The sequence below is a fragment of the Thyridium curvatum genome (assembly GCF_004353045.1).
Source record: "Thyridium curvatum strain D216 chromosome Unknown NODE_63_length_253891_cov_75.696892, whole genome shotgun sequence".
Lineage (NCBI taxonomy): Eukaryota > Fungi > Ascomycota > Sordariomycetes > Thyridiales > Thyridiaceae > Thyridium > Thyridium curvatum.
In genome coordinates, this window is record NW_022156818.1 from 106,714 (window position 1) to 132,242 (window position 25,529).

At 47.1% G+C, this 25,529-nt stretch overlaps 9 protein-coding genes across 9 annotated transcripts; 6 read left to right on the top strand and 3 right to left on the bottom strand.

Moving 5' to 3' along the window:
* Window positions 1-540: 540 nt before the first annotated feature.
* On the bottom strand, window positions 541-2,371 carry E0L32_009058 (uncharacterized protein; the record flags this gene model as incomplete). The annotated part of the gene is made up of 6 exons (XM_031143982.1): window positions 541-894; window positions 957-1,519; window positions 1,587-1,913; window positions 1,966-2,075; window positions 2,135-2,247; window positions 2,300-2,371. 6 exons carry the CDS (start codon window positions 2,369-2,371, stop codon window positions 541-543), a joined length of 1,539 nt encoding a protein of 512 aa, XP_030991430.1.
* Window positions 2,372-5,174: 2,803 nt separating this feature from the next.
* On the top strand, window positions 5,175-5,780 carry E0L32_009059 (uncharacterized protein; the record flags this gene model as incomplete). The annotated part of the gene is made up of 1 exon (XM_031143983.1): window positions 5,175-5,780. The coding sequence occupies one exon, from the start codon at window positions 5,175-5,177 to the stop codon at window positions 5,778-5,780; it is 606 nt and encodes a 201-aa protein (XP_030991431.1).
* Window positions 5,781-6,098: 318 nt separating this feature from the next.
* On the bottom strand, window positions 6,099-7,061 carry E0L32_009060 (uncharacterized protein; the record flags this gene model as incomplete). The annotated part of the gene is made up of 3 exons (XM_031143984.1): window positions 6,099-6,237; window positions 6,303-6,671; window positions 6,757-7,061. 3 exons carry the CDS (start codon window positions 7,059-7,061, stop codon window positions 6,099-6,101), a joined length of 813 nt encoding a protein of 270 aa, XP_030991432.1.
* A 450-nt stretch (window positions 7,062-7,511) lies between these two features.
* Window positions 7,512-10,081, bottom strand: E0L32_009061 (uncharacterized protein; the record flags this gene model as incomplete). Its single annotated transcript, XM_031143985.1, has 5 exons — window positions 7,512-8,006; window positions 8,063-8,474; window positions 8,522-8,956; window positions 9,016-9,708; window positions 9,765-10,081. 5 exons carry the CDS (start codon window positions 10,079-10,081, stop codon window positions 7,512-7,514), a joined length of 2,352 nt encoding a protein of 783 aa, XP_030991433.1.
* Window positions 10,082-10,391: 310 nt separating this feature from the next.
* E0L32_009062 (uncharacterized protein) lies at window positions 10,392-11,336 on the top strand (the record flags this gene model as incomplete). The annotated part of the gene is made up of 1 exon (XM_031143986.1): window positions 10,392-11,336. One exon carries the CDS (start codon window positions 10,392-10,394, stop codon window positions 11,334-11,336), a length of 945 nt encoding a protein of 314 aa, XP_030991434.1.
* A 443-nt stretch (window positions 11,337-11,779) lies between these two features.
* Window positions 11,780-12,945, top strand: E0L32_009063 (uncharacterized protein; the record flags this gene model as incomplete). The annotated part of the gene is made up of 4 exons (XM_031143987.1): window positions 11,780-11,823; window positions 11,886-12,034; window positions 12,102-12,304; window positions 12,370-12,945. 4 exons carry the CDS (start codon window positions 11,780-11,782, stop codon window positions 12,943-12,945), a joined length of 972 nt encoding a protein of 323 aa, XP_030991435.1.
* Window positions 12,946-13,425: 480 nt separating this feature from the next.
* E0L32_009064 (uncharacterized protein) lies at window positions 13,426-14,697 on the top strand (the record flags this gene model as incomplete). The annotated part of the gene is made up of 1 exon (XM_031143988.1): window positions 13,426-14,697. The coding sequence occupies one exon, from the start codon at window positions 13,426-13,428 to the stop codon at window positions 14,695-14,697; it is 1,272 nt and encodes a 423-aa protein (XP_030991436.1).
* An 833-nt stretch (window positions 14,698-15,530) lies between these two features.
* On the top strand, window positions 15,531-17,218 carry E0L32_009065 (uncharacterized protein; the record flags this gene model as incomplete). The annotated part of the gene is made up of 3 exons (XM_031143990.1): window positions 15,531-15,607; window positions 15,702-16,243; window positions 16,317-17,218. The coding sequence occupies 3 exons, from the start codon at window positions 15,531-15,533 to the stop codon at window positions 17,216-17,218; spliced, it is 1,521 nt and encodes a 506-aa protein (XP_030991437.1).
* Window positions 17,219-23,730: 6,512 nt separating this feature from the next.
* On the top strand, window positions 23,731-25,461 carry E0L32_009066 (uncharacterized protein; the record flags this gene model as incomplete). The annotated part of the gene is made up of 1 exon (XM_031143991.1): window positions 23,731-25,461. One exon carries the CDS (start codon window positions 23,731-23,733, stop codon window positions 25,459-25,461), a length of 1,731 nt encoding a protein of 576 aa, XP_030991438.1.
* Between the last annotated feature and the right edge of the window lie 68 nt (window positions 25,462-25,529).

Below are 25,529 nucleotides of genomic sequence, written 5' to 3' on the forward strand. Positions count from 1 at the left end.
GGAAAAGCATAATGTTTATTAGTAGTCAAATTCAAATACGGCGGCGCAAGGCCACGGGGCCAATGCATGTAATAGAGGTTTACCAGGCGATATCCGGTCCTCAACGGGGCCATTTAATACACTTGAAACAATTAAAAGCACTGAAAATGGCTAGATTCGAAAAAAGTGATATGCTGTCGTCTTGTCTTCTGAGACAAACGACAGCCAGAACGCGGTTTCGGGCGGAGTTCCGAATATCAACACAGTGCTTGCACTCTTTACCCGACTTGTGAATCCTTTTTGTCTGACTGTATCGACTTCTTTGCTACTTCACCGGCAAATAATCCTTCTCCATGCTATTCACTGCAACTACTGTGAGCTTTAGAGCTTCGCTAATATGATGACTGTCATCATCCTAGAGTTACAAGCCATTCGCGACTCCCTTAATCGCAATACTTCACTCCCTCGCAACGCCTTTCTCTGCCGACATTTTGCTACTCCCTTCTTGATTACCTCGTGAATAGTTGACACACTAGTTTTCTATTCCCCAAAGCCAAGACCTCACCTCTTGACGAGCACAAATCTGACCCTCAGTTCAGGCTTGACAAAGAATCCGTAGTGCACCAGATCTCGATCCACATCGCTAAAATCGGGCTGCCCAGGCGTCTTGATCAAGTCAAAAGTCCACAGTACTTTGGCCATGATAAGTTTGCCCTCCACCCATGCCATCTCGCGGCCCATGCAGATCCGAGGTCCCAGACTAAAGGGATGATATCCTTTCAGATCGTCGTTCGCAAATGCCGCGTCGTAAAGGGGATGGCCGGGCCGTAGATATCTCTGCGGCCTGTACTGCCGCGCCTCGTGAAAGAAGCGAGGGCTGCGCCCGAGAGTAAAAGTGCTTGCTTGTACGGTGTACTAGACTCCGGCGGTCAGTGGAAGCAGACGGGGAGGGGTGACGGTATGTGCATGAGGCCTACCCCTTTTGGAATGTAGTGTCCATCAACAGTCGCACCGGGACTATAGCGAGGCAAGCCTGTGTTGTTAGACGGGAAAAGACGCAGTGACTCTTCCAGACATGCATGTAGATACGGCAGCGATGCAAGAGCTACCGGTGTGATGTCGTCGTACGTCTCGAAAGCGTCCCTAATCTCTTCAACAAGCGCTCTATAGCACTGCGGCTCCTCGAGGAGGCACAAGATCGCTGCATACAGCCAGTCTGCGAGGGGACCAAAATTTGCAAACATGACCTGGATGGACAGCGAGCCGATATGCAAGAGCTCCCCTTGGTCAGAGGGGAGCGACTGGCCTCTGGGCAGGATGAAGTCAAAGTAGTCCAAGTGCTTGATGTCAGTCCTCCCTTCTACGCGCTTCATGACGCCATCATTAACGGCTTTCTGCATTTTTGATAGACTTGACAACTTTGCCATGGGGGCGAGGAGATACTGGAGGGGTGAGAGGAGGGGGAACCGCTTGAACACCTGTATGACGGTAGTGAAAGCGTTGAAAGCCATAAGAACCTCGAGAAACACGGCATCTTTCACTGTCAAGCCAGGCGGGTTAGTGTCTGAATGTGTTCGACAGACGTAACGCGACCGGGAAGTTCATACTGTCTCGCATCTCGTTAAGCTGCTCGTTCCATGAAAGATCAGCGGAGATGTCCATCGCAAGCCAATGGGTCCAGTCAACGATATTGATGCCCTCGGGTGCTGATCCAAGTTCTTTTATCCGAGAGACGAAGTAGTCAATATGCTGGTGTACTACAGGCTCCATGGCCCGAATGGTACGAGTGCTGAACGCTGGTGAGAGCTGCTTCGCCACAGCGCGATGCCGCACCGGGTCTTCTTCCCAGACGATGCCGCCGAGATTCTTTCCACGGTCATTGAAAGTTGTCTTGACAAAGGTCTCGATGCTCCTCTGATGTGGCGAGTAGATATCTTACAGCGGAATTAGCAATTTCGTTCCATGGAAGGGTGCGCATCTGCAAACCTTGAAACGCCTTGGGGGTGAAGAAGACCAGCTCGTTGGGCGCGATCCGGACAACGTCACCGTACTCGCGCAAGACGCTCTCCATGACCCATGGCCATCTCCCTGTCAGCCTGTAAGATATGTCAACTTCGCAGTTCCCGGGTCAAAACAGAAAGCGAGCTGAACCTACCAATGATAGCCATACCAGAGATTAGAGACGGCCGCAAGTCGAGGGCCGGGAAACTTGGATAGTGGATGAAAATACAGGCAATAGGTGATGCGCAGAGCCGCGTAGGCCATGCACTGCACAAATTAGCTTCCTGCCAAAGGTCCGTCGATGCGTGAGCCAACGTACAGTACCAATCACAAATGCGACGATGGTCGGCCCTGACGCGATCGCAGTTGGTGAGGTTCCTGAGTTAAACATTGTGGCTTGGTCCTCACGGAGAAGATGTCAAATTCGGATATCTCAAAGTAGCAATGACGCACGGCATCCAACCTGTGGTATTTTGCAATGGATTTCATGTGTTGCAAGCGAAGATCATGTGGAAAATGGCTCGACCATCAGTGAAGACGCCCCTTCTGGTCAGCCGCCAAGGAGTGTGGCGCCCGTCTCAAGGCATAAGTAAGCAGTAATAGTCTGTCAACGAGAAATACATAATAAAACGTACCCAGTCCTCCATACCAGTGTGGGGCCCCCTTTTCCATCTGACATCATTCTAGGGCTGACTGAGATATGGAGAGAAGACAGGACTCCGAAGTCTGGCAGGCCAGAGTACTGATCCTCCTGTGTCTCGCGGAAGAGGGCCGTTTCACATTGTTACCATCGATTTATATTAACGCCGCTTACATAGAGAAACACAATCTAGTGGAATTAGATGTAGAAGGTCTACCTTGAACAAACGCAGAGCCAGACTAGCCCTTGTCGACCTGTTTCTGCCGTACCATATCATTTAGATAAATCCTCAGGATCGGAGCCCCTGCAATCCCACTCTTTTGGGACACTTGGGATCAGACACGCCATCCAATTAGATTCGATCCATAGGGACTCTTGGTTGAGAAGTTACTTGTATCCTCTACCTATCCTCGTTGGCCATGACCAGAGCTTTATCCTTTTCAGAAGAGCGAAATTTGTAGGAGAACTCGAGGTACTCGTCCACCAATTTGCCACTGCCTTCGAGATTATAGGTTTTGTCGCCATTCATGACGAAAAGCGTCCCAAAGCCCATATGCCACCTCACAGCCGCCACGAGCCCTTCTCATTGAACACTGGAACTGAACTTCCTATCTGTCGGCAGTTAGCTGCAGAAGCGGGCTCCATCACCTTTCCGCTGATAGTAGGGAATCCATACTTGTATGACAGCAAGGATGGAGGCCAGGATGCCAAAGAGCGCTGCGGCGACGAAAGCAAGGAAAGTCAGCCAAAACGTGTGCCTTGCTGCTCGTCTCCTCTCCGCCCACCGCCCAAACCAAGACACCGGGGTAGGATGCTCGGCTTCGGTGTACAGAATATGCAGTCTCACCGCCCAATGTGTGTATCTCTCAAACAGCTCTCGACGTGTGGTGAGTGGCCTGGTGTAAATCGTTTGGCCATGGTGGCACTTAAAAGGCATCGAGATCCTTTGATCTATCGGCTTTGTATTTTTTTTTTTTTCGCAGATGATACCATGTGAACTTGGTGCTGATCTTTTTGTCTAGCCATTGGCGATCTTGGGGCGGAATGAGCAAAAGGATTATATGCAGTGTTTCGTACAGGAAGGATGGACTGTAGTAACCACTTCAATAGCTCGTTCTATTAGTCATGCCCTAGTCATATGGACACCGTGCGATACTTACTGATGCAAGCTTTCATAAAGAGCAAGCTGCCATGGCTCTTCTTTTTGTGCTTCATAGGTCATCTCTAGCAACGAAACTAAGTCGAATATGCGAAGGATCTTGGTTCGTGGGCCCAGATCAAGTTTCAAGTGATCTGGGAGATGATGGGTGAATTCGATTCTTATATCTGCGTACGCCTCCACATAGCGGGCACGCAACTTGTTAGGTTTGATAGGCGTATGGGGTTCCTCGGCATACCCATAAGAAGGAAATATCTCATGAAAGAATTCCTCAAGCGAATGGTGCTCCTACCATTCAAGACCAGACTGGCCCACCAGGATCCTCCCCGGGCTGGTACTCAGGTTAATGGCAAACATGATCCGAATAATCGTGGCCAAGGCTAGCTCAGCGCCCTGATCCCTGCCGGGTACATCTTCCAGATCTGCCACTGTCCCATACGAACGTCTGATATCTCGTGTGGCCAATACGCGTCTGGCAGCAAGATCCAAAGCTTCTCTAAATTCGGCCTTTGGAATATGAGAGCTTTGTTTGATAGTGCGAACACACCTCTTTGTCGAAACGGAAGTTTCGGAACGAGTATTACCCCCCTCTCCGCATATTATGCTATGTCATTAAGCAAGTTCAGTCTTTGGCTCGTGCGGGTGACGATTTCACATTACTACAACTGAACGGAAATTCCCAACTTGCCTTCATTGAAAGTAGAGGGAGGCGTCAACTTGTCACCATCGGGGGCATGGTGGAGGATCGAGGGCGGTTCTATGCTCTGACTACTGGCCATCAGGGCCGTGAGTCGGCCCCAGCTCTAGATGACGTCTTTTCGTCTCTTGACATCAATGAAGACGACTACGATGCTGATATAGATTCATCTCTGGTGATTAGCACACGCGGAGGGCAGACGAGCATGGCAGGCTCTTCTGCCAGTGGTGGAGAGTAAATCCCTTATGTGGATGCCTTCGGAACAGGAATGGCACAAGGCGAGGTAGTATCCACTGGGATAGACTGGGCCTTGTTACAGATTGACCATTGGTGGTATTCCCTTCCAAATTCTACTGAGCAGTCTGCTGCTTCGGATGGAAATCACCAGGAGAACCTATCAAGCCCGAGCTACTTTAACAAGGTATCTTCTGAAGCGCGATCGTGTTTCCTGTGCGTCATCGGCGGCAGAAGCGGGTCCAAAGCGATCTCACTCATGAGCAAACCAGCCAATCTGCGTCACCCCTCGGGAGCGTGGATACGCACATGGAAGGCAAGACTAGGCCATAGTCCCGATGCAAGTAAGGCTACTTCACTCCCTCCGATAGGCTCAGGGTCTAACAGAGCTTTGAGAGTTGAAACCTGGAGACTCTGGTGCTTGGGTGGTGGACCCAAGCTCGGGCACTGTATACGGCCACATCATGGCAGCGACCGACGAGCATGCGTATATCCAACCTCTTACAGATATCTTCAAGGCAATATCAGAGCAAGCAAGCAAAAGGATGGGGGGCATTCAATCATCCATACCCGTTGAGGTGAAACTAGCGTCGCCGTTTGGCCAACTTGCTGAGCTCGCCAGGGCTTACTACCCAGGAGTTCTGGAGCTGGCCGTTGAGTGCGCGAGACAAGCCCTTCAACCGGAAGTTCTGTCGCGGTCTTCAGAGACTTCTGGCATCTCTACAATTCTGGAATATATCCAGAAGGACCATATGCTCGACCTTGATATAATTGTTCAACTTCTGATCAGGACCGGGCGGCAATTGGATATAGGGGTTTCGCGACTCTGGAACGAGGCTCGGGAGGGGCAATTGGGAGATCCTCAAAGGGCTCTGGCACTTCTTTGTAATATTAGTGAGGTCGCCGGTATCGCCGTACCAGATCGATTTGTCAAGGGTAAGCAAAAACTTGCACCTGACAACGCCGAGCAGGAGAAGCCGCAATACGATAAAGAAGAGAGGTTAAGCAGGGAGCCTATGATGACCCCTGCAGGGGCTGCCTTGTTATCGGAAAGGAAAATAAGGCACTAGGACACCCTGAAGAGTAATTCCCACTGGGAAGAGTGCAAAGAGCCAGCCGAGCAGCAGCATCCCGTGTCACCAAGCTGTACTCCATGACCACACAGTTCAGGAATCTTGAAAAAGGCTTCGATCGGTTCTTCAGCATATCTCAGTAGACAAGCTGGCCGAGGGTCTAGACTTCCAATCGAAAAAGGCCGGTGATGTTACCATAGCAGTATCAGGGAGGTGACAAACTTGGACGCTGTAGTGTAGTAGTTTGTCAAGTGGGCTAACAAATGAGATTGCTGAGTATTTCTATTGATCTTGCAGAAAGTAACTATGACTCTATTATTTTCTATGCATAATCGTAGCAGCAGCTTGGTGGTTGGGGAAGACCAAGGTATCCGCAACGACTACGTTTTCCCTCCTACCGGCGGTAAAGACAATCACTTCGGCAATGTCATCTGGTGTCAACGGCTCGCAACCTCTGTTGTACATACGCATTACGTCAGACCTCACACCCTCGAGCGTGTAGGAGCTTAAGAAACTTACGCATAGACGGCATCAGCCTTGGCCTTATCGCCGCCGAACCTCACGACCGAGAACTCGGTCTCGACCTGGCCCGGGTCAACGCTGATGACGCGGATCCGCTTAGAGATGAGCTCCTTGCGCAGCGACTCGGTGAAGGAGCGCACGGCGGCCTTGGTGGCGCAGTAGATGCCGCCGCCGACGTAGGGCTCGCGGCCGGCGATGGAGCCGATGTTGATGATGTCGCCGGCGCCCTCGCCGCCGTTGCGCCGCAGCATGATGGGCAGGACGGCCTGGGTCATGTTGATGAGGCCGAGCACGTTGGTGTTGAACATGACGTTCATGTCATCCTCTGCGATCTCCGGGGCCTTGGCGACACCCTTGACCAGGCCGCTTTGTAACCAAGATTGTCAGTCCCATGACGTGCTCGGTGTCCCTTTCAGATGGACACTGGGAGTAGGGGAGAGCAAGTACTCACGCATTGTTCAGCAGAACGTCGATCTCCTGGAACTCAGCCGGTAGCGAAGCCACAAACTGCCTCACCTGGTCCGCATTGCTGACATCGAGCTGCACAGGCAGGACCTTGACGCCCGACCCGACCTCCTTGGCGATGTCAGCGGCGATCTGCTTGAGGCTGTCGATGCGCCGCGCCGTGAGGATGAGCTTGAGGTCCGTCGGGGAGGCGCGGGCAAACTCAAAGGCCGTGGACCGGCCGATGCCCGACGAAGCGCCGGTGATGAGGATAGTCTTGCCCTGAAGGCGCTTAGCTACGGCGGATGCCATGGGTGCGGCTTTTGTGCGGTGTTTCAGTCTCTGGGATTGGGTTGGTGCGTTGGACTGCCCGTACTCAAGAGGGGTTGAGATGGCGTTGGGTGAGAGCTAGGCTTGTTTCGGATTGTATAGATTATGCAGTTCGCAACAGCTCTGGCGTGAGGAACGGCAATAAAGGGTGCTTGGTAGATATGCAAAGCAGTCAGAGTACCGGGTGGCTATCTTCTCCCGAAGTTGGGATTGATGACTGTGGTGTGGAGACGAACCCCGCCATGGCTTTTCCGTCGGAGCGGATCGGGGCGGGGGCGACGGGAGCACTCGTGTGCTTGTCGGCTCTACTCAACTAGATCAGAGCGGCGCAGATCACTCCATCCGTCACAGTGGCGGGAGCAGCTCGAATGCATAATTATTGGGTAGTTGGTGGAATTAACTTCAAGCTTCCCTTCGGGACTACTCGAGCCTTCAAAACCTAAACCCGTCATCTTCGAGGAACAGATCCAGGTTGCCCAACCCCGATGAGACCATCGAAGCAAAGTGGCCCCAGTCTGGCGAGTCGGACATGGTTGAGCTCGGGATGTTGTTAAAATCTATGTTGGTGCCGTCTCCCAGCAGGTCGGCGTAGTTACCAACGTCGTTGACATCTCCACCCCCATTCATTGGCATTGACGTTGCTACTGTTGCGAATCCACCAAGGACATTACTGTGGTCTGTTCCATCCAAAGCTGCAAGCGATGGGTTCATCCGCCTGGCCTGCCGCAGCGCCTCGATGCGTAGCTCCTCCAAGACAAGACAATAGCGCTCTGGCAAGGATCCTTTCTCGGCCATGACCGAGATGCGAGACTGGCACTGGGTGGCTGCTGCGAAATATGCACTGTAGACTTCAGGGGGTGAAGCTCGCTTTTGGATCACGTATATGTACAGCACAATGGTTGCGGTGAAGGCAAAGTATGCTGTGATCTGTAGCAGCATTAGCCAGCGAGCAAGCTCCAGAGCCAGAATTCGTGAGGACCTACCCAGAAAGCGCGGTACATCTTCTGTGTTTCTGAAATCTCGTCAATCGTCTTCACCGTATTCATAGCCGCGCCAAGACATTGCCGGACACACTCCTCGGTGTCAATATTCTCACTACTGGCGCTACCACCGCTGTTGCGCCGTGAACTCCGTGCAAAGTTACTGAGGAGAAATGGCCGATAGGTGAGGATTATGGCATGCCAGTATGTAAAGTTCAAGACGTTCCGTTGTCTTTGATAAAGAGGAATGCACAGTGGTGCTTTAGAAAAGTCCGCGTCCAAGAAGCGTGAGAGCTCAACCCGCCAGTCGCTCAGATCTTTGGATACCCTCTCCGTAAGCAGTGACCGCCGACTGGATGAGATTGGCTTAATGGAGTAGAGATCGCGGACAATTCTCCCAATGATACGGGCAAGTCTGCATCGTCAGCGACTTATCCATGTGAAGTCCCAGGTAGGTCTTACTTTATATGCGCCAGCGGAGCAAGCATTGTCGAGAAGCCTTTGTGAGAGCTTGCTGTGGAGACGAGGTCGGCAGTAAGTTCGTGGTCATCAATGCAGGCCGGGTATTCCACATCGATGTCATCGTCGTGGAACGACCTGGGCCGACCAAGAGTAACACTGAGATAAGCGTCCAGAGTGTAGGCACACCAGAATGTTCGACGTCGAGATTCGGATTCCACGATGCCGGAGCCGCTTGCCGCATCGGCACGTCGACTCCTGTTGAGACCAAGGGCCAGCGCCAGACGTGACACAGTTCCAAATAGGCTCCAGCAATGGTTGATACGGGATTGTGTAAGTAGGTAACAGCATTGAGTCAGCCGGACTTGAACGCTGGTCAGGCGGATCGATCCTCGTTCCCTTGTAAGCTGTTGGTCTGCTGCAAGGAAGTACCGTGTACTGCGAGTTGCAAGTTTTAGCACTTGGACGTTGGGCAGTCGGGTATGAAGTTGGCTCACCTCAAGTCTGGCGGTCCTGGCCTATCGTTCTCGGGCATGTACACCCTAGCCAGAGCGAACACAGTAAACAGCAAAGCAATTTTTGCCGGAGCGTTTTGTGTGTCGCACATGATACCGAGGGTATCGTAGAACTCGTCAAACCACTCCTGTACCGTCGGCCGGTGGAGAAAACGGTATGTTGGCATGGCGAAGTCGAAGTAACGGTCGACCAGATGTTGTGCGTCATCCCTCGGCAGCATCATGCAGAAGCTTGGGTCGAACGTCGGGACTTGCAAGGGAGCATCGCCGAATGTGAAGATGTTGCCATCGTCCGAGAACGAGATTGCCTGATGGAGGCGCTTCTGCACCCTCAGCAAGAACGAGACGCCAGACGTAGGCCCAACATAGTGGCCCTGCAAGTCGGTTTGCGCAGGCTCCGGGGAACTCTGTGATGACGGCGCATCGCCGCCGAACCCTGAGTTAGGCCCAGCATGATAATCTGGAGAGGTGACGCTGGTGTGACAGACTGCAGCTGCATGTGCGCCGGCATCAGGGATCCCATTCCCCACCGTGATCGAGTTGCTGCCGCCAGCAGCCAGGGGAAGGCTGGTGGAGGGACGTCGACCTCTGGAGTAGGCCGCGTCGAAGGTGCAGCTGACTTTGACGCGCTTGCAGTAATCGCAAGGCTGCTCGCCGTTGCATTTGATTTTCCTCCTTGTAGCTGTTCAGCACATGCATGTTAACGAGGGTTGGTGAGCAAGTGTCGTTACTTCTTGCATCTGTCACAGGCCCGAGTGACGCGGACTCTCTCTCCGCCTCTTTTCCGCTTGGCGGGCACGGCGGGGTACCCTTGGCCGACGGATGCCAGTAATGAGTGCCCGGTTGAAGCCATGAGATAGGCTGTTCCCTGGCCCCGGAAGTGCGGATTGAAGATCTGCGTGTTGAGACAGCCTCGCGGAGCATGTACGGCTGTCAGTCTGATCAAAGTCTCGGAAGAAGAAGGTCTTCCGTCGGCACTTGAGATGGATGGCGTTGGAGCTGGTGGATCACTTGCATCCTCATCCTGGTCAGGTAGTGGTGGAGACATGGTTTATCCGTCGGAAACTACCATCAGACTACATATCCGTCAGACCATCCTCGGCCAAGATAGGGGCGCTGGGCGACATGTTTCTTCGAATCAATCCTTCTATTTAGAATTCATAGCTGACAAAGGGAAACAGCGGGTTGGAGAATATTTTGGAGTAAGGGTCAAAATTTGCCGACGCTGCAAGGCCCTAGCAAAGAAATACCTTGGCTCAAGGATACGCATCTTTACACAACCTCGTCCTTGTCTTCCATACTCTTCATGAGATCCTTCCTCACAATCATTGCCATCTTTCCGCAAGAGTAAAGCCAATATGCCCTTGCCCAAGGTACCGCCCAGCGGGGTTTGGGCTCCGACTATTACCTTCTTCGACCACAGCACAGACACCCTCGACACCGAATCACAAGCGAAGTACTTCTCGTATCTATCCAAAACCGGCCTCGCTGGCCTGGTAGTCTTGGGAACAAATGCCGAAACTTTTCTGTTGACACGCGAGGAGCGCAAGACGCTCCTGGAGACGGCGAGGAAAGCATGCGGGCCGGATTACCCCATCATGGCTGGCGTGGGCGGCCACTCGACCAAGCAAGTACTCGAATTTGTCGCCGATGCTGTCGATGCCGGAGCCAACTATGTCCTACTCCTTCCACCAGCTTATTTTGGAAAACAAACTACGCCGGCAGTCATCAAGAACTTCTTCGACGATGTGGCCCCGGAGTGCCCGCTGCCTATCGTCATCTACAACTTCCCGGTCGTCTGCAACGGCATCGACCTTGACTCGGCGACCATAGCCAGCCTGGCCAGGGCGCACAGCAACATTGTGGGTGTGAAGCTGACGTGCGGCGCCGTGGCCAAGATCACGCGTCTCGCGGCCGAGCTTCCAGCAGATCAATTTATTACGTACGGAGGCCAGTCGGACTTTTTGATCGGCGGGCTGGCCGCTGGCTCCGGGGGCACGATTGCCGGCTTCGCTAACGTGTTCCCAAAGACCATTGTCCAGATCTACAATCTTTACCAGGCAGGCAAGTTCCAAGAAGCAATGGACCTGCACAAGAAGGCGGCGCTGGCGGAGCAGCCTTGCAAGGCGGGCATTGCCTATGTCAAGTATGCCGCGGCACTCAACACCGCGAAAGCGGCCGGCATCGAGGGAGCGTTGGAAAAGCTGAAGCCTAGGCGGCCCTACGTTGAGCCCACGGATGCCGAGAAGAAGTCCATAGAGTCGCAGACCGCGCCCTTGGTTAGCATTGAGGCGAGTCTATGATAGGGAATAAGATGCTAGTTTCTGGACCGTATTTTTTGCTCCGACGATCAACGTTAGTCCGGAAACAGAAATCCTGACGGGTGCCTCTAAGCATCACACAAGGGATTGCGCTGTAATTAAGTAACTGAAGGCCGAAATAGGGCAACGGATCAGTATTAGATTACCTGCCTCCGATGCCGCTGCAATAGCAACCATCTCCATATCCGTAGCGTCCCCACCCCCGCACCTTGGGGGTCTTGGGAGCGTGGGGGTCGTGGGGGTCACAGTCACCATTCAGATCGTCCTGGTTCCAGCCCGAAGACGGAGAGCCATCTGATCGAAAAGGAAATTTCAGAATCCTGTGCATAGCTCTTGTATTATTGGCATACACACGACTTCTTGCAGCAGTGCTTCCTAAACGCCGGGGTTAATCCTGTTCACGGAAAGGTGAATCACCATCAGCAATGAGCGGCAAGCCAGTCGAAGTGCTTGTCTACGGACTGGGAGCGTACGTAGGCCTCTTACCGCAAGGATATCTCAGGACAACGCTGACTGTCGTTTATTTCACAGAATAGGTTCATTCTATGCCTTTGTTCTACGCCGTACTGGTAAAATTCGGTTGACGGTCGTTGCTCGATCTAATTACGATGCTGTCAAGGCGAACGGCATCAAAATTACAAGCGAAAATCATGGCGAACATCATGTCCGGGTAGATCGAGGTAAGCTCCCACTACACAAACCTCATCGATGGACGATCATGGTAGCACTAACGTTCTACTATTGCAGTGGTGAGGACTGTCGCCGAAGCCGGGCAAAAGTTCGACTACATCGTGTGTGCGCATAAAGCCATAGATCAAGCCAGTGTCCCCTCGCAGATCGAGCCTGGTGTCGACGAAAAGAGCACGACGATCGTCATCATACAAAATGGAGCTGGCAACGAGGAGCCCTTCCGTGTCACATTTCCTACTGCAACTATCATATCATGTGTGGTATGTGTTTACCACCCCTGGCGTTGGATCATGCAGACCTAGTTGACTGACAACCTGCAAAACAGACATGGACCGGAGCCAGACAACCGCAGCCAGGAGTTGTGATGCATACGAAGTCTGAGGATATGCAAATCGGACTGTTCCCCAACAAGAACGGTTGTCCTGCTCAGGAAGAAGAACGCCTCCAGCGATTCGCTTCGTTGCTGACGGCTGGGCAGACAGTCTTTCAGGTTGTTCCCGATATCCAGGTGCAGCGGTGGGAAAAGGTGGTTTGGAATGCTGCATGGAACTCGTTGACTACCCTAACTCTACTTGACACACACGCCTGGCTCAACTCATCCGACAACGCAACCCCACTGACGAGAAAGCTGATGGGCGAGGTCATTGCCGTCGCCGAAGCTTTGGGCGTCGCGCTTGACGACGAGCTGATCGACCGGCTAATCACTAAGATCAAAGCGATGCCGCCAATAGGGAGCAGCATGCGGACAGACTATGAAAACGGCAAGCCTATGGAGGTTGACATAATCCTTGGATATCCTGTGAGAAAGGGGAGGGAGCTCGAGATTAACGTGTCGACCATTGAGACCATTTATGTAATCTTGACGGCGATCAACAAGAGACTCATGGCTGCATCAACATAGAGCATAGTTGACCCGCAATAGAATTGTTCATTTAAACAATTTCGGCACATCCCTCCATAATGGTGAGTGCATAAATTTTGCTTTAAGATGTTTGCTTTCGGGTAACAACAGCACATCCATGCATGGGTGATTTGGCTTTTCCGTCCCCTCATCCGATGGCGGCCGACCCCGCTACAGTTTGGCACTTCCGCATCACTTGCCGAAGCAATGCAACCTGAAAAGTATTACCCAATATGCTGATCCTGCCAAGTGATGGCAGCTACCGCTAGCTATGTACTAGAAAGCTTGTCCATGCCTTCGATACTGCGCTTTGCCCATCGACCCGAGGGATCACAAGCTGTTGCAGGACCGGTGCAGGTCGCAGATGCTCGTTCAGAAAGACTTGCCCGATACGAAACTTCAATTCTGTTTCAGGTTTATCGAAGAATTGACCTCTAGCAAGCCATATCATACAGAATAAGCAAGCAGAGAGAGAAAGCCATGCCTCCACGCAGCACCATCAAGGATGTCATCATCACCCCAGTCGCGTTCCACGACATGCCCCTGCTCAACAGCGTAGGCGTGCACGAACCATGGGCCCTGCGCAGCGTCATCGAGATAGTGACCGACAAGACATACGGCCTTGGGGAGTCATACGGAGACTCGATCCACCTCGACCGCCTTCAAAAAGTGGCGGACAAGCTCAAGGGCCGCTCGGTCTACGACACAAACGCCGTCTACCAGCTCTGTCTCGACTCGCTGGAAGGCGACACGAGCACGGGAGGCGATGGCATGGCCGGCATGGTCACCACGGCATTTGTAGCAGATAAGGTCTTCTCCCCGTTCGAGGTCGCGTGCCTCGACATCCAGGGCAAGCTGGCCGGCGTGCCAGTGAGCGACCTGCTCGGCGGTCGCGTTAGGGACAACGTTCAGTATTCAGCCTACCTCTTCTACAAGTGGGCTGGCCACCCCGGCCAGCCCGATGACGAGTACGGCGCCGCGCTAGACCCGGCAGGCTTGGTAGCACAGGCGCGCAAGATGATCGACGAGTACGGCTTCCAGGCCATCAAGCTCAAGGGCGGCGTCTTCCCTCCTGCGGAAGAAGTCGCCGCGATCAAAGCCCTGCACACCGCGTTCCCCGACCTACCACTCAGAATCGACCCCAACGCCGCGTGGACCGTTGACACGTCGATATGGGTGGCCAAGGAGCTCGAAGGCATCTTACAATACCTCGAGGACCCGGCCGGCGAGATCGAGGGGATGGCCGCCGTGGCGACGCAAGCGCCGATGCCGCTAGCGACCAACATGGCGGTCGTGGCCTTCTCGCACCTCCCGCCGGCGATCCTGCAGAAGGCTGTGCAGGTCGTCCTCTCGGACCACCACTTCTGGGGCGGGCTGCGCAAGTCGCAGACCCTGGCGGCCATCTGCGCGACGTGGGGGATGCGCCTGTCAATGCACTCCAACAGTCACCTAGGCATCTCGCTAGCGGCCATGACGCACCTCGCGGCGGCGACGACAAACGTTGACTACGCCTGCGACACGCACTGGCCGTGGAAGCAGCGCGACGAGGATGTCGTTGTGGACGGGGCGCTGAAGTGGGACAAGGGCGGTGTTGTGGTCCCGACGGCGCCGGGGCTAGGTGTCGAGCTGGACAGGGAGAGGCTGGCTCGGCTGCACCAGCAGTATCTTGACTGCGGGCTGCGGAAGAGGGATGACACCACGTACATGAGGAAGTTTCAGCCAGACTTTTCGGACAAGATACCGAAATGGTAGACGGCCCAGGGACGAATGGGGAGGTCATTGGACATGTAATGGAATTCTCAACAAGTAACTTGTTAGCCTGAGGGAATGGGGTTGTATGAACTCTGCTCTTTCAAGGTTTCTCGTATTACAGTATAGCAGTTATACAGCAATGACTGCCAGTTTCATCCACTGCCTTTACCCAACTTACCAGCTACACAGCACCAATAATTCGCTTCAACTTATTTTCCACATCACACAGGGCCGGTGCCGTTGCGCGTTTGAAAATCACTAGACGTACAATGTTCTCGGCGGTGCAGCCTTCCCGCCCTCGAAGAAGACCACCGAAACCGATGTAGAGGAGACGAGGGAACTCTGTCTGCTCATGTGGTTCGATCTTCTGAACTAGTCGAATCCTGTAGACCGTGAGTCTCCAGAATCAGGCTCCACAACGAACGGATGAGCCACGGAAAAGACATCGGATCTACTAGGTTACCCCGCAAGACGACAGCCGAATGGTTTGTCGAGCCCCTGAAGTCAGCATTTTCCCCATGGGGACCCAGCTCGAGACTTGGGTATGGCAAGGAAGCCCTCATCCCCAATCATTCGGCATTCAATCTGACTCGCAGATATACCGACAAATTCGGCTGGAAACTCCCTGTTCAACGCACGGGGATTAGTCATGCCCCCTTGGTGTTCCCCAGCTACCCAGATTTGAGAGATTTCTAGCCTGAATGCCATGTTATAAATACTCAATCTTACAACCACCCACAACTCCTCGAAGGGCTAAGCCATTTCCTTCGGAACCTTCCATACTCTTCTCTCTCCAACGGGCGACTTTCAGAAAAGTCGTCAAGTCTCGCATCATGGACAAGAAACATACTGGCCATCGTGGCAACTCAGCCAGGTCAATCCTCATCGGTCTTGCAATCAGTCTTGCCGGGTGAGTCCTCTCCATGCATGCCAAGGTGGCACAGCCTTTCCTCCTCACAGCCTCTTCAGACCCAAGCCTTGACTGATGTTTGGACCTCCTTCAGTTTCATCTACGGCATCGACACCGGCATTATCGCTTCCACCATTGCACAGTCCACCTTCAAGACATACATGTATGGCGGCCTCAAGGCCAACGCTTCAATCACAGGCGGCATCGTCTCGGGCTACTACGCCGGCTCTGCCTTTGGCAGCGGTGGTGCAGCGTACTGCATGGACAAGCTATCTCGTCGCTGGACACTACTCTTCGGGTGTTGTGTGAGCATCATCGGCGCCATTCTCCAGACTGCCGCCCAGGGCCCAGCCATGATGATCGTTGGTCGGGCCTTCTCAGGCTTCTCAACGGGCATGGTCTACCCTACCGCTCCCGTCTACTTGGCGGAGTTGTCACCTCCCGAGAACCGTGGCTTTCTTGTCGGCTTGAAGGGACTGATGAACACACTTGGCTTCTTCGCCTCCGGATGGATCGGGTATGCCGGCTCGTTTGCCGTCGGCGAGGCACAGTGGCGTATCCCTCTCGCGACTCAGGCGCCACCTGCACTGCTTCTGGCTGTCCTTACAGTTTTCTTGCCATACTCTCCCCGTTGGCGTAAGTGTCCACCGCTATCTCCACTTCACACCGCATCCTGGAGCATCGACTAACTTACTTCACCTCATTCCAGTTGCCAAACGTGAGCGTTACGACGAGGCTAAGAAGGTCATGTACGACCTGCACGGCCACCGCGGGTCCGAGTTCATCGAGGCTGAGTTCGCCGAAATGTGCAGCCAGATCCAGCTCGAGGGCAGCTCTAGCAAAAGCGCCAACTTCAGGAAGCTCTTCAAGAGGCAGTACATCCGCCGCACACTGCTGGCCTGCATGACCGTTAATATGATGAAGCTGTCGGGCTCCAACGTCATCCAGAGCTACCAGTCGGTTATGTACAACGCGCTGGGCTACAAGGGCCAGACGGTCCTGCTCATCGGCGCGCTCAACGGCTTCATGGCCGTCATTGGGCAGATCATCAACGTCTTCTTCGTAGCCGACCACTGGACCCGCCGCATCACCGTCATCACCGGCAGCTACTCGCTTGCCGTCATCCTCGCCATCCTCACCGCGCTCTCCAAGTTCAGCGAGGGCGGCGGCGCTGATATGTCGCGCGCGGGTGTCGCCTTCGTCTTCCTCTTTGCCTTTGCCTACTCGTTCTTCTTCAACAGCGTCAACTGGGTCCTCGTCGCCGAGATCTTCCCCTTGGACCTGCGCGGCGTCGGCGTCGGCTTCGCCGTCTTCACGCAGGCGTGCACGGCCATCTGGCTGTCGTACTCGGCGTCGGTGGCGTTTGACCGCATCTCATGGAAGTTCTACTTTGTGTTTATCGGGTGCAACATCTTTGCCGGGACCATCTACTTCTTCTTCCTGCCCGAGACGCGGTTCCTGACTCTCGAGGAGGTCGCGGCCAAGTTTGGCGACGAGGTCATCATCCCGCCGTCGACGAAGGAGCTGGAGGCGGAGGGGAGCGGAGAGATAACGGCGCCGGCTGATAAGAATGAGGTTTCCTCAAACCATGTTGAGGCGTCCCGGAACTAGATACCTGTACAGCTATCAAGCAGTTTTCCAGCCAGTTCTTGGCATACTCATAGGCTGCAAGTTACACATCAAAGCTATTTAGTGAAGAAAATCACAATATTCTTGAACTCTGTTCTCTGACGTGGCATTTAAATCTGCACTCACTTTTTGCCAGGTGCTGTGATACCTTTCTTCAGCTCTAGGGTAAGTTTATGTAGGCAAAAGCAAGAGTTACTGTCAGAAGGGGCTGGTCTACTAAGGACAACCCCAGGGTAAATTTAGTATGTGGAGCTGTCTCTGCCTAACCATACCGCCCTTTAGGGCCACCCTAAAGGGCCGGTAGCCCTCTGGCGGCCTTCCCCTTTTCTCCCTTAGGATTAGACACCTTAATAAATAGAATTTAATTGATCTGATCCTTAGTTGATAGTTATAAGTCTGGTTAATATCTGATTGAGTAGATTAAAGTAGGCCTATCTATCTAGAGTAAATATTATAAGATTTAGACTATAAAGTTATAGATTCCTATAGCTAAATTTAATAAGGAGTAGCTAGAGCCCTTTAGAATATAATAATAATCTAATTGATCTTCTGTCTAAGCTAGAGTATTATTTAATCAATCTTCTTAATTATTTAATTATAATATTATAGCTAAGAAGGATCTAGATAATAATTAGGTAGTAATTCTTACTAATAAAGTAGATTAGAATATATAGTATTTATATATCTATCTTAAAGCTATAGATAATAAAATCTAGAAGTATATTAATCTAGATAGAGATTAGATTTTAAAGCCTCTTAGAGATTGTCTAAGACCTTCTTTTATTCTCTTAATAATACTCTAAGAGGAATAATTAGTAATAATATATTTAGAGTTTAAGATAAGAAAGGACTTCTTTAATATAGAGTTAGATAAATAGAAGGTTTTAAATATAGTATATAAGAAGAAGAATAAAAAGCTAATTAAGATAAATAAGCTTATCTATTAAATAGCTAAGTAATATATAGCCTTATTTAATAAGTTATTAGAAGAATTATAGTAAGTAATTATATAGATCTCTAATAGGATAAAAGTAATTAGGTAACTACTAAAAGTTAGATCAGTATAGGTAAGACTAATAGTATTAAAGAAATATCTTAAGCTATTAGGCTTTAAAGTAAGAGTATAAGCTTAAGCTTAATATTAATAAGCTAGATAACTATCTAGATCTATTAGTCTATTAGTATAGATTAAATAGTAGGAATAGGCCTTATAATATACTAAGGATATTAATATTAATAATATTTAAGACAACTAATCTATAAAGGACTTTCTTATTATTATTAGTAATATTAATAAAGTTAGTAGTATCTTTATCTAGATCTATATAAATACTCTTAACTAAGAAGGATTAATTCTAGATAGCTATATACTTACTTACTAACTTTAATAATAGCTTATAATAATAATAATAGTTAAGAGATTAACTAAGGGATTATTTAATATAGTAATAGAGCCTATCTAAAGGTTAATAGAGTAACTAACACTTTAAAGTAAGGCTTCTAATAATAAGAGACCTACTTACTCTTATAGGATAAAGTATAATAAGAATTAGTATTAGATCCTCTATCTAAAGAAGAAGCCAGTCTATATACTATCCTTTATTTAGAGAAAGCTAGAAAGGGTGTTATAGAAGATTATAGAGATAGATTAGCTGTAGAAGTAATACTAGAACTTAATTAAAGTGATTAAGGAGTTACTAGTAAAGCTATTACTAGCTGATTAGAGGTCTAGTAAGATTAGATAAATTAGAAGTACCTATATCTAGACTATTTTAGTTAAGAAGACCTCTTAAAGAGTCTTCTTAAATATTATAATAAGCTTCTTTATTATTATAGCATATCTATTAAAGGATAACTTTATCTATAATACTGATACTACTTATTATATTATTAACTTAAAGGAGAAGCTTATTAAGAGTATATATTAATTAGCAACTAGTATTATTAATATAGATAATATTATAATACTATACTATAGTATAGAAGAGATAATAATAAAGATTAATACCTCTACTAACCTAGCCCTCTTTAAGCTAAAGAATGTTATTATTACTAAAGGCTTCTATATTAATCTAGTCTTTTATAGAGTAATAAGAGAGGTAGGATACTGATAGAATAATAATAATTATAGTATTACTAAGGGTTCTATATTAGAATTAATAGTCTTTTTAACTAAATAAATTAAGAGCCATACTATAATTAACTTCTATTAAAGTTAAGAATAGGCTAATAAATAGTAATTAGATAAAGCTACTAATATAGCCTTATTATAAAAGCCTAGCCTAGAAAGTAAGATGAGATATAATACTTAGTATAGAAGAATAGGGCATCTTAATAATAAAGCTTTAGGCTACTTATCTACTAATACTAAAGAAGTTATAATTACTAGTAAGTCTAATCAGCCTTACTAAGTATGTATTAAAGCTAAGATAAAGTAATAAGTCTTAAGAAGGCTAAGTAGTTAACTAATAGAATACCTATTTAGTTAAATCTATCTAGACCTCTTTATAATACTAGACTGCCTTAATAGTTTAATAGTAGCTCTAATTATTAAAGATAAATTCTTAGGCTTAAAAGTTATATATCCTCTACTAGATAAGAAGAAGTATACTCTTCTTAAAACTCTTTATAACTATTACAGCCTAATAGACTAGTAATAAGATCTCTAGATCTAATAAGATCATAATAACAATAAACTAGCTCTTAATACTAATACTATTAAGAAGTAGAAATAATATAAAGGAATTATATAGAAACTATTACTAATATATATATATTAATCTAATAGCTATACTAAGTAATCTAGGGGGATGATATAGATAAAGGCTAATATAATACTGTTTAATATCAGTCTACTAACTAACCTAGCTAGTAAGGCCTATAAAGCAGCGACCTATCTTTATAATAGATCTTCTTATTAAGCTAATGGCTAGAAGTCATTAGAAGAGACTATTAGATAGTAGTATTAGAAGAATAGGCACTAGATCCTAGGCAGCTTAAACTAGCTAGACCTTAGTTATATTAAAGAGTATAGTTTAAAGGTATATTGCCTTAAAGATAAATACTATAATATTATAATATCAACTAAGGCTAAATATCAATCCTATATTAAGATTAAATATCTTATTAGCTATAAAGATATAAATATTTAGTGGATCTAGATCTTTAAGAAGAGGAAGGTTGTCTTATTAAGGGATATAACCTTTAAAGAAGAATCATTCTTTAAAAAGGAGAATTATAATAAATCTAGAGAGAGATTAGCTATATTCATACTATTAATAGAGGTCTATAAGCTACTAAAATTAATAGAGAGAGAGCTAGAGCCTAAAGAGACTGATAATAAGATCACTAGCCTCTCTAATCTAATAAATAGACTGTTTAAAGCTATTAGGGAGAGAGATTAGTTCTAATAGGCTAAAGCAATTAAAAAGGCCAGCCTAGTATAAGAGAGGCTTAAAGAGATTATTATTATCTACCTAACTTCTTATTAAAGTAAAGAGCCAGTCTAAGAACTAGCTATAATAGGACTAATAGAGGGCTTGACCTCTAGTCTGATAACTTTAGAAACTTTATTAGAGGGAGAGAATAATATTCTAAAGGTACTAGAAAATTTTTAGGAAGATTTCTTAAGTTCTATACTAATTAGGCAATTAGCTTAAAATTATAAGCTAATAGACTATAGATAGTAGTTAAAAGAGTAAGAGAAGCTCTTTAGAAAATAATAGTAAGTAGTTAATAGGATAATCCTAAGGGATTACTACAGTATTAATATAGTCTATACCAGCTTTTAAGCTAAAGTAGTCCCTATTAAATAAGAGCCTTAATAGCTACTTTAACTATACTAAAATAACTTACTACTAGAGCTAAGAAATATTAAGAAGGCTATTAATAGCCTCTATAGCTAATACTAACTTAAGGCTATATAGAAGAAGGTTAAGAATATCTAAGATAATAAGATATTAGAGATAGTAAACTATTATAAAGCTAAGAGCTAGATAGTTATATTATTAAAGTAGGTATTTACCTATAAGTTTAATAGTAAAGGATATATTAAGAGATTTAAGACTAGGATTTATATTTAAGAAGATTAATAGCTATTAAATAATTAGAACATCTATACTGCTATATTAGTAAGAAGGTCTTTCTAAATCCTTATAGCTATTACTATAAGATTTAAGCTTAAGATAAAGTAGTTAGATATAATTAATATCTTTACTAATATCTATCTTAATAAGAAGATATTTATAGAACTCCTACTGCACTTTAAATAGACTAGTAAGATTGCTTATTTAATTAGAGTATTATATAGCCTATAGATATTACTACTACTATAATAGAAGTTTCTCTTAATAGTCCTTATTAAAATAGGATTTATCTAATTAACTAAAGAGCCATACCTCTTCTATAATAACTTTATCCTAATATTCTTCTATATTAATAATATTATCTATCTTTATTATAAGAAGGATAAAGCTAAAGAAGAGGCCTTTAAAGAGGCCTTAACCTACTAATTTAAAATAAGAGATCTAAAGGATATTAAGTAGTTCTTAAAAATAAGAGTTATTTAAAGTACTAATTAGAGCTAGATTTAGATCTTATAAGAAGATAAGATTATTAATCTTACTATTAGATATAAGCTTAATAATATAGCTAGAGGGCTAGCTATCTCTATATTAATTAAGAAGATTATAAAGCTAGATAAGCAAGTAATCTTATTAGAGATTTATATCTATTAATAAAAGATAAGATCTTTAATCTATCTTAATATTACTATAAGACTAGATATTATTAAAGTAATTATTAATCTTACCTACTTTCTTATAAACCCTCTACCTAAAGTAATAAAGAAGGTAGATAGAGTCATCTACTATCTCTTAAGGATAAAGAAGCTAGATATTTTATTTAATAGAAATAACCTAGATCTCTTACTTAAAGTCTATACTAATACTTTATTTAAAGATAACCTAAAGAACTAGAAGTTCTTCTAAGGATATCTTATAATACTATTTAGAAGTATTATTAATTAGAAAGTAGTTAAGTAAAATACTATTATTATCTTATCTACTAAAGTAGAGTTGCTTACTCTTATAAGCTCTCTTTAAGAGATTATTACTATTATATAGTTCTTTAAGAAGATAATACTTTAATTACTAGGCTAGTTTATTATCTACTATAATAACTATTAAATTATTTACTTAGTTAAAAGCAAGAACCTATAGCTTAAGATAGCTCTAAGATATATTAATATCTATTATTATTAGGTCTAGTAAGAGGTCTAAAAGAAGATAATAGAGATAGAATATCTAGCTATTAATTAGATATTAGCTAATAGGCTAACTAAGATCCTTCTAATTAATAAGTACTAGAAGTTTATTAAGTAATTAGATCTTTACTTCTATCTTATTATTATCTTAAAGAGTAATTAAAACTAGTAAAAAGATAAAAATAATAAACTTCTTAGACCTAAAGATACTAAGAACTTTATTAAAGAATCTAACTAGAAGTTAAATCTAGGCCTTCTATTAAAGAAGATAGATATTCTACTACTAGACCACTAAAACTACTTATAGAAAGCACTATATTATTATTTCCTATATATCTCTTTCTATTATTATTTAAGAGAAGGACAAAAAGATTAATATCCTCTATAAGGATTAAACCTATAGAATCTTCTAGTCTAGCCAACCTAAATAAGAAGCTAATAAATCTAAGAAACATCCTAATTAAGACTTAATCTAAGTTTATAAAGATATAATAAGCTAATATCTTTACTAACTAGGTAGATCTAACTAGGGTTTAAATCTAAGTCTTCTACCTTAGAAGATAGATATTATAACTATTAAACTATTAGATTAGTTATTAGAAAGAGTAGAAGTTGTTTAGAGCTATATAGAATATACTAAGATATATAAGAAAGATATAAAAGTTAATAATAAAAAGAAATAATCTCTATAGAACCTTCTATCTAGTATATATCTATACTGATATCTAATATATAGTTAAAAAGACTAGAAGTAACTAATTAGTCTTTAATATTAAGTTAAATTATTAATTTCCTATTTAGGATATAGAAATAGCTTTAGATCTCCTAGAATCCTAGATTCTAGAGATCTAGAGGGGTGTGTCAGAAGGGGCTGGTCCACTAAGGACAACCCCAGGGCAAATTTAGTATGTGGAGCTGTCTCTGCTCAACCATACCGCCCTTTAGGGCCATCCTAAAGGGCCGGTGGCCCCCTGGCGGCCTTCCCCTTTTCTCCCTTAGGATTAGACACCTCAATGAATAGAATTCGATTGATCCGACCCTTAGTTGACAGTTACAGCCAAGTGGGAAGTGCAGAAAAATGCCCAGTAAGGCTTCCCACTCATGCTGACTAACACAGCGCTTGGCATTGCCCTGTCTTGTCTCGGCTGAACTCCAGGCAGCAGAATGACCTCCAAACCTCTGCTGGGTGTGATCGCAACTCCTCAGGTCCCGTCCGCCGGGGAGATGAACAATGTGGTTACTCAACACCGACACGGTACGACTGGAAGAATTCTTCGAGTCCCAAGTACCTCGCTATGCGATCCTTTCACACACCTGGGAGGCAGGACAGGAAGTCTCCTTCCAAGACATGAAAGCGCCTCAACCACCGACGCACTTGTCCGGGTATCACAAAATCAAACACACCTGCGTTCTGGCAGCAACGGAAGGGATTAGACATGCATGGGTCGACACTTGCTGCATCGACAAGTCGAGTAGCGCGGAGCTGACCGAGAGCATCAACTCCATGTACAGGTGGTACCAAGAGTCGGCTGTTTGCTACGTCTACCTTTCCGATCTAGTTTCAGAGGAACATGCAATGGATGAAGACCATGGGTTTTCAAGTTGTCGGTGGTTCACCAGGGGTTGGACGCTCCAAGAGCTCATTGCGCCGCGCAACGTAATCTTCTTTGACGCGTCGTGGGCATGCCTCGGAAACCTTGCTCAGTTCATGAACGTTGTCTGCCGGATAACCAAGATCGAGCAGGACGTTTTATCGCATCGCTTACGACTGGAACAGATCTCTGTCGCCGAGCGCATGTCCTGGGCGTCAGGGCGACAGACGACGCGGCTGGAAGACATGGCGTACTGCCTACTCGGGATCTTTGAAGTCAACATGCCGCTCATATACGGCGAGGGAATCAAGGCGTTCCGCCGCCTGCAAGAGGAGATTATCAAACACCGCAATGACCTGACGATCTTTGCGTGGGAAGCCACGCCGCCACCGCCACCGGCAGAGGCAGAGGCATCGGTAGAAGCAAGGGTCAGCCTCGCATCGGGTGATTTCCGCCTGGCGAACAAAGAAACTGCCCGGTTCAGGAGCGACATTTCGTGGCTGGGTGCACTACCGGTAGAGCCCGTCGAGGTACAACACTGCGACCTGTTCGCGCCAGAGCCCGCTTCCTTTGCCCGCTCCGGCGACATCGACCGCTACGGTCGGAGCGCCTTGAACCCAGACTTCTCCATCACGAACAAGGGCCTGCGCATAGAGATTCAGCTATACATGACCGCTGATGGTAATCATCGGCCGCGGTACTTCCTGCCCCTAGGGCAGAGGACAGGAGCTGCGCAGAGATGCGAACTCGGCATCATAGTGGACCTCGTTGGACCAAACCTGCTAGTCCGGAATGGATACTCACTCAAGGCGCGCTTGTCGCTAGGTGGAGGGAAGAGGATGCTCACCCAGGTGTATTACATTCTCCTCTACCCCAACGACGTCGGTTGGAGGAGCTGGGTGCGCGGCGTGTATTTGCCGCACGCGCCTACGGCGGCCGTGAGCGCCATACCGCAGGCTCACTTTGACGTTGCACGGCGTATGTTATTGATACCGCTCGATCCTGGGCTGGTTTCCATCGCGACAGTTCCCATACAGCTGAAAGGGCTGGAAGTCAGACTTGGCGTCGTGCTGACCATGGGTGGCGGCAACGAGCTCGCGGTGCGAATCTTCGACGAGAACAATCAGTCCCTTCCCGACTGGGTCTTCAGAAGACCTCACAGGTTGGAGGGTGTGCGGCTCTCGGACCTCAAAAACGGCGACAAACTCCTATTGCCTCCCGGCAATATCCTCAAGATGGCTACCGACGATAATGAATATGTCGCTGTTGCCTCGGTCAAACCAATACAGACAAGTCACATGCACGAATCGCCGAAGTGGAAAGGTGCAAAGTATATGCTCGATATAGACGTCCAGGAGATCAGTCCTTAAAGACTATTATCCATTCAGCAGCTTGGCGCATAATATCCATGATTCTATGGTGTTTAAAATCAATATTG